Source organism: Vulpes lagopus, chromosome 14, assembly GCF_018345385.1.
Source record: "Vulpes lagopus strain Blue_001 chromosome 14, ASM1834538v1, whole genome shotgun sequence".
NCBI lineage: Eukaryota > Metazoa > Chordata > Mammalia > Carnivora > Canidae > Vulpes > Vulpes lagopus.
Window position 1 is genome coordinate 28,777,513 of NC_054837.1, and position 19,383 is coordinate 28,796,895.

The 19,383-nt window shown below is 46.9% G+C and overlaps 1 protein-coding gene across 1 annotated transcript; it reads left to right on the plus strand.

The window, feature by feature from the left end:
• The first annotated feature begins 254 nt into the window (after window positions 1-254).
• On the plus strand, window positions 255-17,580 carry P2RX4 (purinergic receptor P2X 4). Its single transcript, XM_041729456.1, has 12 exons — window positions 255-1,361; window positions 5,159-5,306; window positions 8,354-8,425; window positions 8,525-8,597; window positions 9,039-9,135; window positions 12,853-12,933; window positions 13,035-13,176; window positions 13,276-13,412; window positions 15,769-15,862; window positions 16,005-16,070; window positions 16,446-16,541; window positions 17,036-17,580. Exons 1-12 carry the CDS (start codon window positions 1,228-1,230, stop codon window positions 17,060-17,062), a joined length of 1,167 nt encoding a protein of 388 aa, XP_041585390.1. The 5' UTR covers window positions 255-1,227; the 3' UTR covers window positions 17,063-17,580.
• Window positions 17,581-19,383: the final 1,803 nt, after the last annotated feature.

Below are 19,383 nucleotides of genomic sequence, written 5' to 3' on the forward strand. Positions count from 1 at the left end.
TCTATTTTCTTCAAATTTTATTATTCACTTTTTTTATATATATACCTGGAAAAACAAGGTGATGTGGCTTGGGAATCTCACATCCAGGAAATAAACTAAAATATTCTATCAAAGATTGTGCATAGGATCCCAAACTAGAAGCAACCAGATGAGAACAGATAGGAAAATCACTGCATACCCTGCAGAAGAAACAGTCCATTTATTAAAAACAATAATCATCATGACGAGTCTGCAGTAATAGAGAAAACGAGTGGTGTGAGCCAGAAAAAACATCATCGTGGCCTGTGATTTACAAACTAAAATTTTATACACATCAACCCGTGAGAATTTAGGACGGCAGGCTGTTTGAAGGTGCTTATTCATACTTGAATGCATTAATGAAACTCAATGTAAAACATTATCTTTGAAAACATTTCCCTTTTGAAAGGGAATAAACAAATGTGGAAAATTATGTTCGAGTAGTGGAACTGTGGGTATTTCCTCCACTTCCTTTTATTCTCCAGTTCTCCCTAAAGTTGTGATTAAACCTGCTCGGTTGAAAGGACAGCGCACAAACCCGCCCCAGCTCAGAACGCTTCCCCCCTCCTCCTGCAGCTAAGGAGGCATCTGAATGGGACTAGGGATGTGCCCAGGGTCAACTCCAAGAGGGCCACTGTATAGGGCGCGTGACTCCAGCCCTGGGCTCCTAGGGCACCTGACACTTCGGCTCTTCCTCCGGAGGCTGAAGAGGCACAAGCCTGGAGCTCCCGAGGGGCTGCTCCTTCTCCAGAGCTGCCCCCGTCCCCCGGTCACGGTACCTCCTAGACCACCCAGGAGCAGCTCACTAGCCCCCCTCCCAGCTCCGCCCCTCGAGGGGTCACTCGTTCCCAAGGGAGACGTCACTCTCCTCCAGAGCCGGTCACTCCAGGGGGTCGTTCGTTCCCAGAGGGGAGAGCACCCCTTCCTGAGAGCCCCAATGCCATTTTGCGGGGGGTCGCTCGTCCTCAAGGAGGAGCTCGCCCCCTCCCCACGGGTCCCACCTCGCCCGAGACAGAGACGCTGGTACCCGAGAGGGCCGTCACCCGGCCCCCGGCCGAGGCTCAGCGCCGCCTCCTTCCCGGCGCTCCCCCGCGAGGCGAGGAGCGGCGCGGTGGGCGGCCCTGGGCGGGGCTCCCGGGCGCGTCACCCGCGGCGGGCCGGGCGGCCGGGCGCAGAGCTCGGAGCCGGGCGGCGCGGCGGCGGAGCGCCATGGCGGGCTGCTGCGCGGCGCTGGCCCCCTTCCTGTTCGAGTACGACACGCCGCGCATCGTGCTCATCCGCAGCCGTAAAGTGGGGCTCATGAACCGGGCGGTGCAGCTGCTCATCCTGGCCTACGTCATCGGGTGAGCGCGGCGCTGGCGCTGGCGCTGGCGCGGTCCGCCCCGGGTGCCGGGGTCCGCAGTGTCGCGACGGCCGGGATCTCCGGCTCTGGGTCCGGGCCGTGCACCTGCTGCTTCTGGCCCGGGTCACAGGCGCGGCCGGGGCGTGGCGGGGCGGGCACCCGCGGCGGGTGACGGACGCCTCGCGGGACCCTGCCGGAGGGCGGGGCGGCGGGCCGGGCTGCGGGCCGGGGACGGCTTTGGTGCTGTGTTTTCAGAGCAGAGCCTGGCTCCACCTTCATCCTCCCCCTTCCTGCCTGTCCCCCCCGCGCTGTCCTTGGGCTGTGGCGGGGCTTTGCCCTAAACGTTTCAGTCTTTGCACTTCACTTCGCGTTCTGATGATCGGCGCTTAGGCTTTCCATTCGGCTTCTTTTGGATCTGCGGCTTCCGGTCCTTTCCTTTAAGTACCATGTGGTAACCCAAGATGATGAAGAGGTCACACTCTATAAAGCACTTAAAGTTCACTTCGTTTTGTGCAGTTGTTAGGGTTTTTTTTGTCTAGGTACTGTCTTTAAGCTTCTTCATTCCCCGTGCTGCCTCCTTATGCGTCTGTGTGTCCTGCCACCTTCTGTCCCCTGGCCAGGTGCTTAATTTTTAATTGAGTGCACCCGTTAGAATTTAATGAAACTCAGAAGAGGTTAACTTACCATTTGGGCCCACTTTCAGGGTCCACCTGGGGTGATACAGTGTCTACAGCTGCTGAGCAGACAGAGGCTATCGGCTCTGGCATTACTTTTCTTAAAAGACTTAATGCTGGGGACCCCAGCTGCCCGTTAGAACCTGTGGGGAGTCTTTTAAAAATACTGATTGGGACACCTAAGTGGCTCAGCATGAGCCTTTGGCTCAGGGCATCATCCCAGGGTCCTGGGATCGAGTCCCACATCAGGCCCCCACAGGGAGCCTGCTTCTCCCTCTGCCTGTGTCTCTGCCTCTCTCTGTACCTCTCATGAATAAATAAATAAAATCTTTTCGAAAAATAATAAATAAAAATACTGATTGCTGACTCCCATCCCCAGACCTTTTGATTTAATTGCTGTGGGGTATGACCGACTCACCAACTGATTCCGATGTGCAGCAAACTTTGAGAGCCAATGTCCTAGTGTTTCTTAAACCTATCATGAAAGACACACCTGAGGAATTGTATAAAGATCCCTGCAATGGGATTTAGAATGTTAACACTGTCCCTGGGAATTCACATGATCAGGCAGGTATGGCTTCTAACAACTATCGGCCCAGCAGCAGTTAAGTTCTGACAGGATTCAGTGGAATGGTTTCCCACATATGGGATGTACATCAGAACCACCTGGCCCACTCCCAGGTTTGAATTTAGTCTGTCTCGTTAAGTACCACCACCAACTCCTTGCTCCCCAGTGGTTTTGATGCACCCTTAAATTTTGAGACCTGCTACTAGTTAGTTGACTAATCCTCAAGATTGCTGGATTAGATCGGAAGCATTTAGAATCAAGAGCTCTCTGCTTTTTCCTCTTGGCTTCTGATACTCAGTGGAGGATTAGTTTAACTCTGTCTTAAGGTATCTGTAAAGTTCTGGACTACAGAAAGTGTTGACAGCTGCACTGTATGATATAGTAGCCACTAGTCACCTGTGGCTATTGAGCTTTTAAAAGGTACCTACTCCAAAACAGGATGTGCTACCACCATAATATACCCACTGGATTTTGAAAACATAGTACAAAACAACCAAAATAGGGACGCTTGGGTGGCTCAGCAGTTGAGCATCTGCCTTTGGCTCAGGGCGTGATCCCAGAGTCCTGGAATCGAGTCCCACATCAGGCTTCCTGCATGGAGCCTGCTTCTTCTTCTGCCTAAATCTCTGCCTCTCTCTCTCTCTCTCTCTGTCTCTCATAAATAAATAAAATATTTTTTAAAATGGTAAAATATCACATTAATACATCTTACATGGATAGCATGTTAAAATATTTTGGACATATTGGATAACATAAAATCTATCTTTAAAATTAATCTTACCCGTGTTTCTTTTTACTTTTTAACATGGCTACTAGAAAGTACATTACATGTGTGGCTTGTGGTACATTTCTATCGGACAGCACAGCTTTCTAGAGTTCCTGGTGTGTTTGCTACCTTGATCATGAGGATTTATAAAGCAATAAATGCTTTGGTTTTATCCATTTTCCTATGATCCATCTTCCTATGATCCAACCTGACTCAGGATCTGAACTAAGGGCTTTTTTCTTTCTTTCTCTTTTCTTTAACTCATCTCTTAGCTTCCTGATCCAATTCATCTTAACTAAACATGCATTTCTCAGTTATCTAATTCTGTTATCTGTCATATGATGAGGAAATAGTTAATCACATAGTGATTGCTCTGAAACCATATGTCTCTGCTTTAGCAACTCACTGTACTCTATGATAAAATAATAGTAACCTTCCTGCCTTAAGCTTCTGTGTATCTGAATAGAATTAAATGAAAGCTTATATTGCAGCTAAATTCCTCGAACCTCTGAAGAAAAAGATTTATGTGGGAAAAGCCTGTTTCTAGGATGAACAATGAATATGAAGACTGCTTAGACCAGACAAAGCCATAAATAACTAAAACCAGTGATTTTTTTTTTTTTGAGGTCTCAGCAGCTAGAGCTTTTAAGGAGAGAAAGAGGGTGCTAGCATTTCTTGATTCTAGAAGTAACAACAATAGCAGTCGCTGGTAGGTGTTTAATAACAGCTCTGGTGGGAGGGAGTTCTGATTTATAGCATTGGCCAGTTTCCATGGTGTAAATACTCCCATCATGGCCAGTTTCAGCCTACTAATGGCAACACATTGTTCTAAACATTTGACATGCATAACTCATTTAACCTCACAACTATCTTGTGAAATCCTGTTATCTTCCCCATCTTATTGGGGGGAAAAACTGAGGCATAGAGAAGTTAAGCAGCTTGGCCACAGTTATGCCTGGTGAATGGTGGAACTGAGAAATGAACCATGATCACTGGCTTCAGTTTGTGTTCCAGTGTCCTAACCACTATGCACTCATGCCTTTAGGTTTTTAATTATTCATACTAGTTGCAATGCCCCCAATTCTTCCCAGAGACAACCTGAATTCTTGGAGAAAAGTTGTAGTGTAAAGTATATAGTAGTAGTAGTATAAAGTAGTATAAAATTTCTTGAAGTGAGATTCTCTTTTCCAAAGGGAATATAGCGTTCAGGGCAAGAGAAGAGGCTTCAGAGGCAAAAGACTTGAGTTCACATCCTGACTTTTTCATTCACTAGCTGTGTGACCTTGGGCAAGTGACTTAACCTCTCTGTGTCTCAGTGTCCTCCTCTGTAAAAATAGAGGATAATAATGATATCTGCCTTCTAAAGTGGTCAGGATTAAATTAGTTAATACGTATATAGAGCTTAGATCAGTACCTAGCATCTGAAAACAAATTGTTAACTATTATCATAATTTTTATTATCTCTAGGTGATTCTGCAGGTCATGGTGCATTAAAAATGCTCAAATATCTAATAAAGACACCATTCATTGAATACTTTCTTTGTGCTGATCACTGTGCTAAGTGCTTTACCGGTGTCATCTCATTTATTTCCCACAAACCACCCTGTGGTTTAGGTTGTATACCCATTTTGCAGAAGTGGAAATGGAACCCTCCAAAGTTAAGCAGTTTTACAAAGTCAAGTAATTAATGAATGTTATACTGCCAGCTTCTGGTTATCAGAGGCTTGGTAGTATCAATTCAAATTCACCAAATCCTCCTGGCAATTTAAGAGACCTGTTTTATTTTGTAGGTGGGTGTTTGTGTGGGAAAAAGGCTACCAGGAAACAGATTCTGTGGTCAGCTCAGTTACTACCAAAGCCAAAGGCGTGACTGTAACCAACACTTCGATACTTGGATTCCGGGTCTGGGATGTGGCGGATTATGTGGTTCCAGTTCAGGTACGCCTCCCCCCATGGCTTCTGTCTAACACCAGAGCTTCTAATTAGCCCTTTCCCTTTACTGACTTTGCATTCTTGATTAATGATTGGATAAGTTCTAATATCACCGATACCCAGACTAATTGTCTTAGTCCAAGAAAGCAGTGCAGACAGATCTCTTTCTGCCTTAAGATCTAATAAATCATAGTCAACCAGCTATGTTTCTTCAGCTCTAAATCATGTCTGCCTTAAACAGACAACTCAGTCTGTCTCAAGCCCTGAAAGATGGAAAAGCAAATATTTTAAATCCTGGGAAAAATTCAAGTGTAAGTATTGCTCTTCCACATTTTGTATGTGCTTTATTGTTGTAAACCCACAAGGTAAATCTTTTCAGACAGTATAAAAGGTTTATCAGCAATTGGAGACCAAAGCCAAATCGGAAGGAAACAGACATACCTGCATAGGATTTCATGCAAAGGAGAAGGGAAGAAAGTGATTGATACAACATCCTAGGATCCGGTCTGTTAATCCACAAACCTCCAAGTTAAATATTGACTCTCTCTAGCCATGGTAATGGCTGTGGTCCACGGCCAGACCCTGACATATCCCTCCATATGGCTTATGTGCTAGGGTGACTAGGGTGGCTAAATCTCTTTCCACTTAGAGCTCAGTGAGGGTAAGCAAGGACTTCAGAAGCTCTCTCTTTCTTCAAGTGTGCTCATTTTCCCTCTACCTTCTCAAGAGAAGGATTTTGCGTGGTGCCCAGAGAGAAGGCTGAGCTAATGAGCAATGAAGATCAAATCGAACAGGGCATCTGTAGTTTGCTGGAGGTGGGTGGTCCTGTTGGTATGCATCTGCTTCCTGTGAAGCCATAGCCTCATCCTGGCAACTCAGGCCTTCACACTCTGGCTGTTTACTAGGACCAAGGAATAGTGTGGGCCCACTTCTTCTGACCCTCAATGGAAAGGAACAGGCAGCAGCTCTGCTTTCCAGCTCAGCTCTGGCCTGGGGGCTTCGTGAGCTCCACAGAGCTCTCTCTCCATGAGCTTTCACAATGTCCTCCTGCTTCTCTGCCAATGGAACACAAACATCTGTTTGCACCACTTCTACTTGGCTCATCTCCAGACTGACATTTCCCTAAGCTTAAAACAGAGAAGAAATAGAACACAAAAGTAAATCCTATAAATTGTTGCCATCTCTCTCAGGAGCCATAGAAGCAGCCTTCTATAACACATGCTGTAACATGTGAGCAGCATGTTTCTGTGTGGAACACCGGGACCCTGACAGGGGTGCTTGGAGATACTTGGGCATCATGCTACATCCTCATGCTTCCTTTTGTGGTCATTTCCTTGTCTCCCAACATGGCTTGTTCTAGGCCTTTCTTTGGAAGATGCCAGGTATTCCCAGATCTTCCACAACAAACCTGTCAGACCTAGGTGTAGAGATGTCTGTCCACAGATACTTTGATACTTGAGTTACCCTGATCCCCTAGATGGCTCCCAATGCTGACTCCACTCCTCCCAGAAGCATGAAATGCTCAGAGAAAGCTTTTGGCATCTCATTTTAGAATGCCAGTGCTCAGTGAGTGGGAGGTCCAACTAGAATTTTGGGCATCTTTGTCTTTTACTCCTTATGTTGGAAGGCCCTTAGCAACCAACTCTTTAGCCTCATCCCCAGTGAATTGCTCTCCAGAAACCATTTCACAGCTTCCTGGGAGGAGAAAACAGAACCTTCTTAAAGGGAGAAGTGTCAGTTACCGACCCTGACTGGGTCTACTCTAGAATGTTTTATTTATTTATTTTAATTTCAGTTAGGAAAGAAGACCAGCCAAATTTGGGACTTTGGTGCCCTTGTGTTTTTGTACCTCTGAGGTAATCCAATTGGCTGAGGATGTTTTGCGCACCTGTTGGCTCTTTTCCTCAACAAGCCGAGCTTTATTAAGGAACTGCCTCAGACACTTTTTTTCCACTGAGGTGAAATTCATATGTCATAATATTAACTATTTCAGATTGAACAATTCTGTGGCATTTAGTACATTCACAATATTATGCAGCTATCACCTCTTTCTGGTTCCAAAGCATTTTCATTACCCTAAGAAGAGACTCCTCATCCCACCCTCTTGCCTTACCTCCACCTCCAGGGCAACCACTCTTCTACTTTCTGTCTCTATGGAAATTTCATAACAATAGAATCATGCAATATGTGGCCTTTTGTGTCTGGCTTCTTTGACTTAGAATCATATTTTTGAGGTTCATCCACATTGCAATGTGTCAGGGCTTCATTCCTTTTTATGGCTGGATCATATTCCATTACAGGTATACATATAGGTATAGATAAATACAACCTGTTTATACATTTGTCTGTTGATAGACATTTGGGTTGTTCCCAACATTGGGCCACTGTGAATCATGCTGCCATGAACATATGTAAACAATAGGCCCCGCCTTATCCATGGTTTCAGTTATCCATGGTCAACTGCAGTCCAGAAACAGGTGATCCTCCTCCTGACATATCCTCAGGTCATTTGTAGTCCAATGCTACATCACAACGCTCATATCACCCGCCTCCCTTCACCTCATCACAGAGCCATTTTATTGTCACACAAAGAAGGGTGAGTACAGACAATAAGGTATTTTGAGGGAGAGACTACATTCACGTAACTATTAATTACTATAGTTCTATTTTAGCATCGGTTCTTGTTAATCTTTTACTGTGTCTAATTTATAATTTAACCATGACAGGTATGTACACCTATCAGAAAAGGCATAGTACCTGCAGGGTCAGGGACTATCTGAAGTTTCAGGCATCCCCTGGGGTCTTGGAATGCATCCCCTGCTGATAAGGAGGAACTGTGGTACAAGTATTTATTTGAATCCTGTTTTCAGTTAGGCTATAAACTCTCAGAGAACAAGAGATAAAAAGATGAGTTTTGAAATTGTTTTCTGCATAGCATATGGGAGAAGTAAAAGGTACTGTCCTATTCAGTGAATGACCGGCGTTCTTTGTGGCTTGGCTTGACTCTTCTGAAGGTAACAGGTGGTGCTCTCTCCCCTCTACCCCCACTGCAGGAAGAAAACTCCCTCTTCATCATGACCAACATGATCATTACCTTGAACCAGACCCAGGGCCTCTGTCCTGAGGTAGGCAGCTTCTCAGGGAAGAGCCTTGGGCCTCAGGCCCCTCTTGTCAGCACCTGACAGACCACGTGGAATTTGTTTTCACTCTTTGTTTTTTTCCAGCTTCCAGATAAGACCACTGTGTGTAAATCAGATGCCAACTGTGTTGCTGGCTCTTCAGGCACCCACAGCAACGGTATGAGTATGTGGCTGTGACCCCACAGAAGACACTTAGCCTGGGGAGGGCAGTCCCTGACCAGATGGCCTCCCCTGTGGAGTTCTCTCAGAGAGAAACCTTCAGCATAAAGAAATCCCCCACAATCCTCAACTTCTTCATGTGACCCTGGGCAAGCCTGATGTTGAGATTCAGGTCCCAGGATCTTCTCGACATTCACCTGTCACCTGTGCCCCAGAAGCCATCCCAGATCTTGCCCTGTGCTCTGACTTAGCATCACCCTAGCTGTGCTGTTGGACTCAGCCAACTATTTTCCTCTAATTTCTGGATACTATACAAATCCCAGAATCGGAATAGCTCAGGATTGATTGCACAGGATCCACAGGTGCCTCCACTCTCTCTACCTGGCAAAAGTAGAGCATAGGAGACCCCTGTGGACCTGGGTCCCCCTTGCCCCTGCAGGAATTGCAACAGGAAAATGCGTGCTTTTCAATGGGACTGTAAAGACATGCGAGGTGGCAGCCTGGTGCCCAGTGGAGGACGACACACATGTGCCAGAGTGAGTCCTGCCTAAGGGAAGATGGTGGGGATGTTAACCCTGTGTGTTGCCCCCTTGGTGTCTGCATGGAGTCAGGCTTCCCAAGGGGGAACCACAGGTAACCATCAGTGGCAAGGCGGGCCACAGTGTTTGTCACCTGTGATAGAAGTGCAAGTGATTTATTTCTGTGTTTGGACTCTGTCAGTTGAAGTAACTACTGTGCCTTACAAAGGACACACATAGAGCAGACGCAGTTTATTGTTCAACTAACTACCAAGAGCCCAGCAGAACTAGACCTGGGGCTCCCAGGACAGCTTCAGAGTCTCTACCTTTTGACTCTGCTTTCCCCCTTCCATACTGGCTTCATTTGTGAGACCCGTGGTATAGTCCCAGGAGGCAGCTCTGGACTTAAATTTCCCCATGTCTCCCAGCCCAGTTATCCATAGAGGTTCTAGACCTGTCCATCATCACACCTTCAGCCACATCCCTCAGCCCATCCCTGTAGCTGGGGCATGGGTTTTGCTTATTAGCTCAGGTCTGGATCACATGCCCACCTCCAGAGCCGGGGTGGAGTCAGTCCCACCCAAAGAACACAGCCTGAAAGTAGGGCGTGTGGCTTCCAAAGGAAATAGGGGGTTGTGTTACCAGAAAAGAAGGGAACAGATGCTGGGCAGGAAAATAATTAATGTCCACTGAAGTGTATTTATTATAAAGTAGAACAGGTTCAAGGTTGCCCTAGAATAGCATCCTTCCCAATAGTAATTTGTTCTGCTTTGGGTAGAGTTAGAGGTAATACTCTTGGGATTGCTTGCAACTCCAGCATTCTTTACCAGAGTTCAGACTGAGACATGGATGAGGCCAGGGGCGCATGGAACCACAGGAACCCCATCCCATGAGAGCTGTAACTGAAAAACAGATGAGAACCTCTGATTTCAGGATTGCTGAGGGAAGAAGCTCAGGCTAGGGAAGAAAATACGAAAAGAAAAAGAATCCTAGCATTTTTGAGCTGGAAGGTGTATTGCAGAGCTCTCCTCCCTAACATCAGTGCCACTGGCCATGGGTTGAGCCTTCGAAATGTGTCTGGATCCAAACAAAATGCTCAGTGTAAAATGCACCCAGAGTCTGAAGACATTGTGTGGGGGGGAATATATATATTATATATTTATATATGTATATTATATATAATTATTATGTGCTGTTTACCGGGTAAAGTAAGACTTTAGACATATTGGGTTATTGTAGAAAAGTTCATTTCACTTGTTTGTTTTTATTTTTTTAAGATTTTATTTATTTGAGAGAGAGAGTGTGCACAAACAGGGGAAGGGGCAGAAGGAGAGGGGCTAAGGGATAGGGAGAAGCAGGCTCCCTGCTAAGCAGGGAGCCCAATGCGGGACTCCATCCCAGGACCTTGGGATCATGACCTGAGCTGAAGGCAGATGCTCAACCACTGAGCCACCAGATGCCCCTTTTTATTTTTTAATGTGACTACTAGGAACTTGGAATTACAAGGTGGTTTATATTTGTATCTCCATACATTTTCACTAGATAGCACAGTTGTGTATTTAATCCAGTGAGGGTGATTTTTTTTTTCTAAAGATTTATTTATTTACTTTAGAAAGAGAGCACAGTGGGGAGGGGCAGAGGGAGAGGAAGAGTGAGTCCCAAGCAGACTCTGTGCTGAGCACAGAACCAGACACGGAGCTCAATCTCACAATCCTGAGATCATGACCTGAGCTGATATCAAGAGTTGGATGCTCAACCAACTGTGCCAACCAAGCACTCCCAGTGGAAGATGATTTTTAAGTGTACCGTGATTCATAAAATAATATGAGTCACATGGAAAGACATTCCCATGTTCATTCATGTTCAGCTTCTGAGCTTACTTCTATCAAGGAGGAAATCCTGGTTTGGGGTATCTTTTGTCACTTGCTGATTTCCATTTCTCACAAGGAATAATCCCCAGATTCAGCATCTTGGGCAAACTAATATTAACTACAACATTTAGTAGTAATGTTGTTTTGATTTTATTATATTTATTTGAACAGTCACCTCTGACTTGGGGCCAATGATCTCTCTTATGGTCAGGATGAAAAGTTTTATTTCAAGATGAATGCCAGGGCACCTGGGTGCCTCAGTAGGTTAAGCGGCTGCCTTCGGCTCAGGTCATGATCCAGGACTTGTCCTGGGATCGAGCCCCACCTGGGGCTCCCTGCTTAGCAGGGAGTCTGCTTCTCCCTCTGCTTGTGCTCTCTCTCTCTCTCTCTCTCTCAAGATGAATGCCAGTATAAAAAGTGAGTTGATCCTAAAAGCAGAGTTGATTCTAAAAGTGGAAACCCATATGTCCATCAACAGAGAAGGAGATAAACAGATTACAGTTCATCCATCTGAGGGAATATGACTCAGGCATAAAGCGTAGATGAGATATAGGCTGAGCGAGAAGTGGGCTCCCTCTGGGAAGCCCGATGTGAGACTCAATTCCAGGATCCTGAGATCATGACCTGAGCTGAAGGCAGACACTCAACCACTGAGCCACCCAGTTGTCCCTCACCTCAATTATTTTTTTTAAAGATTTTATCTATTTATTCATGAGAGACACACACAGAGAGAGGCAGAGACACAGGCAGAGGGAGAAGCAGGCTCCATGCAGGGAGCCTGATGTGGGACTTGATCCTGGGACTCCAGGATCACACCCTGGATCGAAGGCAGGCACTAAACTGCTAAGCCACCCAGAGATCCCCCCACCTCAATTATTTTAAAACGGTGAGTCAATCTTAAAAGTATTGCAGATGAGGGGTGGCTGGATGGCTCAGTGGGTAGAGCATGTGACTCTTGATTTTAGGATTAAGAGTTTGAGCCCCCACACTGGGTGTAGAGATTACTTAAAAATAAAATCTTTTTTTAAAAAAAGTATTGCATATGAGATGAACAGATGTGGAGGGAAAGTTCAGAAATCCCTGATACAATGCATCCCTCTTGATCCAGAGATGAGGGAGTTTGAAGCCCTGGGGAAAGTGCCTTGGTCAAGGCCTTCCTCGTCATCAGCAGTGACAGATTCGGCTCTCTTTGCTGTGTCTCAGGGTTGAGTAGACTATTGATACAGTTTATAAACTCAAAGATTCCACCTGGATCAGGGGAACACACTCAAAGGAGCTTGCCTACAGCACTGGATTCTCCTGTAGAAACCCATCAAAGATGTGGTGTCCCCTTGGAGACAAGATTCAACTTGTACTGTCAGCCAGGAGCTGACGTGGCACTTGAGAGCCGAGGCCCTGTGCCAGCAGACACGTGACTTCTATGTACTTTTGAGATGAGGTCAGGATTTACCTTCTCAGTGAATTTACCTTTGCTTTACTTGTAAAACCAGATCTGTAGAGCATTCCCAGGGAGAATGGAGAATGCCTTAGGGAAGCGAGCTCTGAAACCCCACAGCTTCAGGCTGAATAGTTTCCCCGGAAGCCTCTAGGCATCACCCTCCTTAACTATTCCTCAAGCTCTTAAATTCCCCCTGCCTTCTGCAGGAGGCAAGAGAGGAAGAAATGGAAAGGCTTGGTTTAGTCTCTGCGGATCTAGTGTTTATGCAGAGGACAGTAAAAAATGCTTGAGGTGTTTCACTTTTTTTCTTGACAAAATGACTTTGTAAGGCACATGTGCATATGCTTCTTAAAAATATTACGTAAGAATGGGAGTATATGTATATTTGTACTTCTATTAACAATATGCTATGATTTTTTTTTTCAGACCTGCTTTTCTAAAGGCTGCAGAAAACTTCACTCTTTTGGTTAAGAACAACATCTGGTATCCCAAATTTAATTTCAGCAAGTAAGTGGTGGCCAGCCATGTGAGTTCACAGAGTTCTAGAGTAACTTCTGACTCTACTTGGAGGTTTTCTTCGTTTCATTTCTGCTTCTTCCTGACTTTAGGAGGAATATTCTTCCGAACATCACTACAACCTACCTCAGATCGTGCATTTATGATGCTGTAACAGATCCCTTCTGCCCCATATTCCGTCTTGGCAAAATAGTGGAGAGCGCAGGGCACAGCTTCCAAGACATGGCCATCGAGGTAGACACAGGCCCCTGGATTTTCTGACAGTCTTCAACACCTCTCATTCTAGAATGGGCCCTGAGGAAACCTTGCTCTGTCTCTGCTCACACCCCACAGGGAGGCATCATGGGCATACAGATCAACTGGAACTGCAACCTGGACAGAACCTCCTCCCTCTGCCTGCCCAGGTACTCCTTCCGCCGCCTGGACACCCGGGATGTGGACCACAATGTGTCCCCTGGCTACAATTTCAGGTAGGTGTGAGCTTAGGTCCCAGTTCTCTTGGGGGGGGGGTGACGGCGGCTGGATCACTCCCTGGTCCCCACCCATGATGGTCCATACCCATCAAGACCAGCACTCATTCAGTCCCCCAAGGGCAGGTGGGAAGGCTGTATGCCAGGGAGAGTGTTCAAGCAGAGCCTTGTGCTGGCAGTATCCTGGCCCCTAAGAGCCTCCTGTGCCCCTTCTTATCTCAGAAATCATATACAGAACAGCCAAGAGAGGTTGGCTACTTGAGCTTCCCAGGGCCAGCCTCAGTTAGGACTGGCTCACTGATTCTGAAGAGTGGGTGAGGAATTAATTTCTCAAAGACCGAGCCTGCCCTGGAATCTCCAGGGTACTGGGGATACAGGTTTAAGCCTCAGGAAAGGCCTTCACTGCTATTTCCCTGCTCAGAGTACCATACATTAGTGTTCTGGGGCTGCCTTAACAAATTACCACAAAGTGGGTGGCTTGAAACAACAGGAAGGTACTCTCTCTCACAGATCTGGAGGCCAGAGGCCCAAAATCAAGGTGTCCACAAGGCCAGCCACCTTCTTTGCCTCCTCCAGTTCTGGCGGCTCCTTGCAATGTTCAGTGTTCCTTGCCTTATACACCCATAACTCCTGTCTCTGCCACTGTTGTCACATGGCCTTCTTCCCTCTGCGCAGGTCTGTGTGTCCTCTCCTCATAGGACACCAGCCATATTGAATCAGAATCCACGCTAATCCAATATGAGTTCACCTTAACTCACTCCATCCACAAAGACCTGATTTCCCTACTTCCACTTCACAGGTTTCAGGTGGATACAAATCTTGGGTGATGGTGTTCAGCCTGGTATAGCTGGTAATTTGATGGAGGGACCAAGGGGCCAAGGCCAGGTTTGCCACTTCCATGAGGTGGCAAAACCTGTAGCCGTGTACATTTTCATGTGCCCTCTGTGGCCTCTTTTGCACATTTTACCACTCTTAAACAAAGCAGCCCTACCAGGGGCCACCTGAGTAGGTCTGAGGCGCTTTTGCGTTGCCCTTGTCTCCCTCTAGTGGTGACATGTACAATCAAAGACACAAGGGATCATAAGACTGTCCAGAAATGCAGTCTGCTATCATTTTGAACCATCTGGCTCACTGATACTAGGAGAGATATTTGAATTTTTTCCTAGGAAAGGAATTAGATGTGTGCTGCTCTCTCTCTACTGTTACAGTTTAGAAACTATTGAGGAAAACCTCAAGCGTGGGTCAGAACTTCAGGACAGAGAGAAGCTGATGGGGGCCCTCACCAGAAGGGCACCCATGCATCTGACCTCCGCTATCATCAGGCCCCACCTGAATTCCCCAGGCCCGACCAGGATGTGGAGGCTCTGGGCCAGACCGTTGCAGGCCAAGAGTTTAGGCTTCTCTGAACCAGTGTCCTGTTTAACACGGGCAGCAAATGGTTTCATGGTTCAACAGTGCTCACCACCATCACCACTCCCCCTTGTGGGGTTTTTTTCAATGGCTTTATTGAGATATAGTTCACATACCACATAGTTCATCCACTTAAAGTAAGGGATTAGATCGTTTTTAGCCATGAAGCTGTAGGGCTATCACAATTGTAGAACATTTCATCACCTCAGTGAGAAACCGCATACCCTTCAGCCATCCCCGGTATCCTCCCGTCAACCTCTGTCCCTGCCAACCACTGTCTACTTCCTGTCTCTCTGGACCTGCATATAAATGGAGCCACACGGTGTGTGACTAGCTCCTTTCACTCAATATCATGTTGTTTTTTTTTTTTTTTTAGGTTCATCCATGTTGTAGCATTTATCATTACTTTATCTCTCTTTACAGCCAAATTGTGTTCCATTGTATGGATATGCCACATGTTATTCATTTATCCATTGATGGGTCAATGGGTCTTTTAAAAGAAAGTCCAGTGCCGAGTCTGTGAGTTCTGTGGAGTTTCATGGCCGGCTCCATGCCCCTGCCCACAGGCAGTCCTGGCGTTTGCTGCTGCCTGGCCACATTCTGTTAGTAGCCAGCATCTCCTTCAGACAGGTAGGCGACTCAGCTCTGATACGGAGGATATTCAGCGTGAGAGGTTCTGGCTCAGCCATAGGAGGCAACAGTGATGTTAAAAAAGTTTTTCTGGCACCCTCCTGCCAACAGCCCAGTTATCACACTGTGTGACCCACAGTGGCCGGGGGTGGCCCCAGATGCTCAGGTATCATCTGTCCAGCGGGTAGTGCTGGCTCCAGAGGGCCTCGGGGAGTTTTGCTCTAATGTCCCCCACCCGAGACCCAGAGGGTGGATCCAGCCACCTGTCTGTCTCTGCCCTGTGCCTTCTGCCTTTAACCCATCCTCCTTTCCCTAGGTTTGCCAAGTACTACAGTGACCTGACTGGTGCTGAGCGCCGCACGCTCATCAAGGCCTACGGCATCCGCTTCGACATCATAGTGTTCGGAAAGGTAGCCTGGCCTCCTGCTCCTGTCAGGGCTCTGGTCCAAACCTAGGCTTCTGGGTTGGCCAGGGACAAGGGGCCCCCTCCCTCACCTTTTACCTGCTTATGCCCTCTATCGCAACTTTTTCTTTTTCTCCTGTCATTTGCAGGCTGGGAAATTTGACATCATCCCCACCATGATCAACATCGGCTCCGGTTTGGCACTCTTAGGGGTGGTGAGTGACTTAGCCTGCTCCTTCACCCCCCGGGCCTGGGGCCCTCCTCAGCAGTAGTTAGCACAGCAAGATGAGCCCCTCCACTGGCATCTTGGTTCTTCCCCTTAACCCTAAACTCCTTTCTAGAATTGACCCTCCAGGCTTGTTGCCCTTGCTGCCACCTCACCTCACCTTCCCTTCTCCAACACCACAGCACTCTGGGCCTTGCCTTCTCCTGAGAGGTGAAGTCTTTCCTTTCTTTATTTTTTATTTTTCATTTATTTTTTTTTTTGAAGCCTTTCCTTTCTTTGAAAGATTCCAGGCTTTTTGGGAAGGGGCATGCATAGAATAATAAAGTATCTTGGCTCATTCTTTCTTGCCCTGTGTCACACTCAGGCAACAGTGCTATGTGACATCATTGTCCTCTACTGCATGAAGAAAAGATACTACTACCGGGAGAAGAAATATAAGTATGTGGAGGATTATGAGCAGGTAGGCCACCTCCTGAACTCCAGAAGGCAGGAAGGCCCAAACACCTGCCTCCTCCACCTTTTTTGTACCAGTGGTGAGCACCCTGAGTACTGGGCCAACTAGGGGAGGCCCGAGCACAAAGGTGGTGCTATTTGGGCCTGTGGTCAGCCCAGGTGGCTGCACACCACTCATTCTCTGCTCCACTTCTAGACCGTCACTCTTTAAAATCTAACCTCATTTTACTTAGTGACATCTCAGGTTAGTTATGATAATGAATATTATGACAAAACCCCACACTACTTGAACTTGCCTTGCATAGCAAGAGAGGTTGGGTCCCACGCTTTGAGACCCCCTGCACTAGGACTAACCTGTATATGTTCAGTTGTGAAGAACTGCCCAAAAGTCCTGGCTCACACCTGCCCTGAATGGTCCAGGCTTACCTGTGGGCAGCACATGGTGGGTACACATTTATCCATAAGCATATCAGTCAATGATAAGCATATCGTTCTTTGCAGGGTCTTGGTGGAGAGATGGACCAGTGATGCTTACTCCATACCTGGGCTCCCCACAGTCCTCATCAGAGCACAGCACGGAGAAAAGGCTGCTATGTCACCTCAGGGAAGGTTCCAGAGTCTGAGTCCATCTCCACTGCACAAGGACATCATGGTCACCCAGCTGTTTTGTGTGTAGGATGTGCAGAGTAAAGCACCCTGCACAGTGGGTTGCCTCAACTTGGGGATGTTCGGGTGACCTCTGGCCCAAGGGCAGTGGTGAGTGCTACTGCCACTGCAGGGGCTGGGGCCTCACCTACGGCCAGCCTTCCTCAGGGGCTCCCAGCTCCAGCTCCCTGCAAGACAGGCCCAGCTGTGGTCGGGCAGCCTTGTTCAAGCACTTTACAAGGGAAGGAAGGACAGCTAGGTGTGGTCACTAGACCTTGAGCACACCTGGGCTGCTGCTTCCCTCCCCCGTCCATGCTGTCACAAGACAGAGTCTGTGTATCCTCTGAAAGAAGAGGCATATTGATGTGGTCGAGGACCAAACATTAAAATGATTTTCTCAATCTCTGCCTGGTTTCATAGCATGTAACTAGAATTTTCCTCCCTTCTCTTTTACTTCGACCCATAAACCCATCTGTTGTCCCAGATCACGGTGTTCAGAAAAAAACTTCTTGAGTCTGTCGTTGGAGCTTAGGTGTTTTTCCCCTGACTTGACCTTCTCTTGAAGGCCTTAAGAATTTTGATCTTTCTGAGGTTGTTGTGTTCCTACAGAATTTGCAAGATTTTGTACCGTGGTGACTACTTGTCTTACCCGCACATGTGGTTTTTTTTGTTTTGTTTTTGTTTTTTTTTTACCTATAATTGTGACACTACACTATGGAGGACACAATTTTAGGTAACAAGAACATGGCTTATCCTCCCCCCTCCCCACTTGCTTTCCAGAAGTCTCCAGCTACAAGCAGCACCACCTACACCTACTTTGAAATGTTAATAAAGTTATTTCTAGCTATGCCTTCACACCGACTTAATTCTGCAACAAGTCTTCAGGAGCTGCTTGTCTCCCCCCTCCCCCCCCATATCACGAATTCATTTCCAAGTACTAAAGGGAACGTTTATTTTAGAAGTGCCTGCTTCTGCTGGATAAAACTGGGCTTTTCTTGCTTGGGGGGGGGGGGTGTGCAAAAACAAAACAAACATTTAACAAACCCCTTTGAAAAAGCTCTGGCTTGTGCTGCCTTTTTCTTTTTAAAGATTTTATTTATTCACGAGAGACAACAGAGAGAGGCAGAGACATAGGCAGAGAGAGAAGCATACTCCTGCAAGGAGCCTAATGCAAGACTCAATCCCAGGACCCTGAGATCACAACCTGAGCCAAAGGCAGACACTCTACCACTGAGCTACCCAGGAACCCCCGTGCTGCCTTTTTGAAAGAAAAAAAAAAAAAAAAAAGCCTGCTTGAAACACATGGATCAAGTGGAGCTGGAATTTTTTAGGGACAGTTTTTCATCTGGCAGGCTAAGAAGTGATAGTTAACAGAGTGGGGGAGACTTCTTTTGGCCTCCTTTTTTCTCAAATGTAATGCTAAGGCCAGCTGGGGTGCAGGATGGGGAAAGGATTGCTTATTTTACTCACCATTCAGCCATATTCCCACTGGCTGGCATTCCCCAGGCTGCTGCTTAAGTAGGGGTCCTTCACCTTTGCACCCATGGACAGATTTCCAGTCTCTGGAACTCCTAAACTCTGCAAAGTGGTGCACCTGTCTGCATGTCTTAGAGCTTTCATTCAATTCTCAGTGGAGTCTTTGGATAGGAACACCTGCTCTTGACTCTTAAAGACCAGTATTCCAATGTTACATTTCTGCAAAAACAGAACAAGGAGCTTTCAGACTTCATCTGCCATCCCTTTTACCAAAAAATCTAAGCTCAAAGCCAATAAAGCAATGTCATGGGCTAGATTCACGTTTGGAGTGCAGGGAACCCCCAGCCTCTAGCCTGAAGGAAGCATCAGTTCTAAGTCTCCAAATGCCATGAAAACCTGCAACTGGGTGGTTCAGTGGTAGAGCATCTGCCTTTGGCTCAGGTCATGATCCTTGGGTCCTGGGATCGAGTCCCGCATGGGCTTCTCACCCAGGGAGACTACTTCTCCCTCTGCCAATGTCTTTGCCTCTCTGTGTCTCTCATAAATAAATAAAACTAAAACAAACCAATCTGCAACTGTCCAAGCTCTGTAGAACACTGCATTTGCTATCAAAGTTGGAGCCCTTGGACAACTGACTTCACTTTCCTGAGCTTCACTTTGCAGGTGATAATCCATAAGATGGGATAAATACCTACCTTGTGGGGTGATATGTCCTAAAACATGCCTGC

Excerpts from the sequence above, each read along its gene's own strand:
- P2RX4 (XM_041729456.1), top strand. The coding sequence starts at position 1,228 with ATGGCGGGCTGCTGCGCGGCGCTGGCCCCCTTCCTGTTCGAGTACGAC. Across the intron at positions 5,307-8,353 it reads ATTATGTGGTTCCAGTTCAG|GAAGAAAACTCCCTCTTCAT; the intron begins GTACGCCTCCCC and ends CCCCCACTGCAG. Across the intron at positions 9,136-12,852 it reads GACGACACACATGTGCCAGA|ACCTGCTTTTCTAAAGGCTG; the intron begins GTGAGTCCTGCC and ends TTTTTTTTTCAG.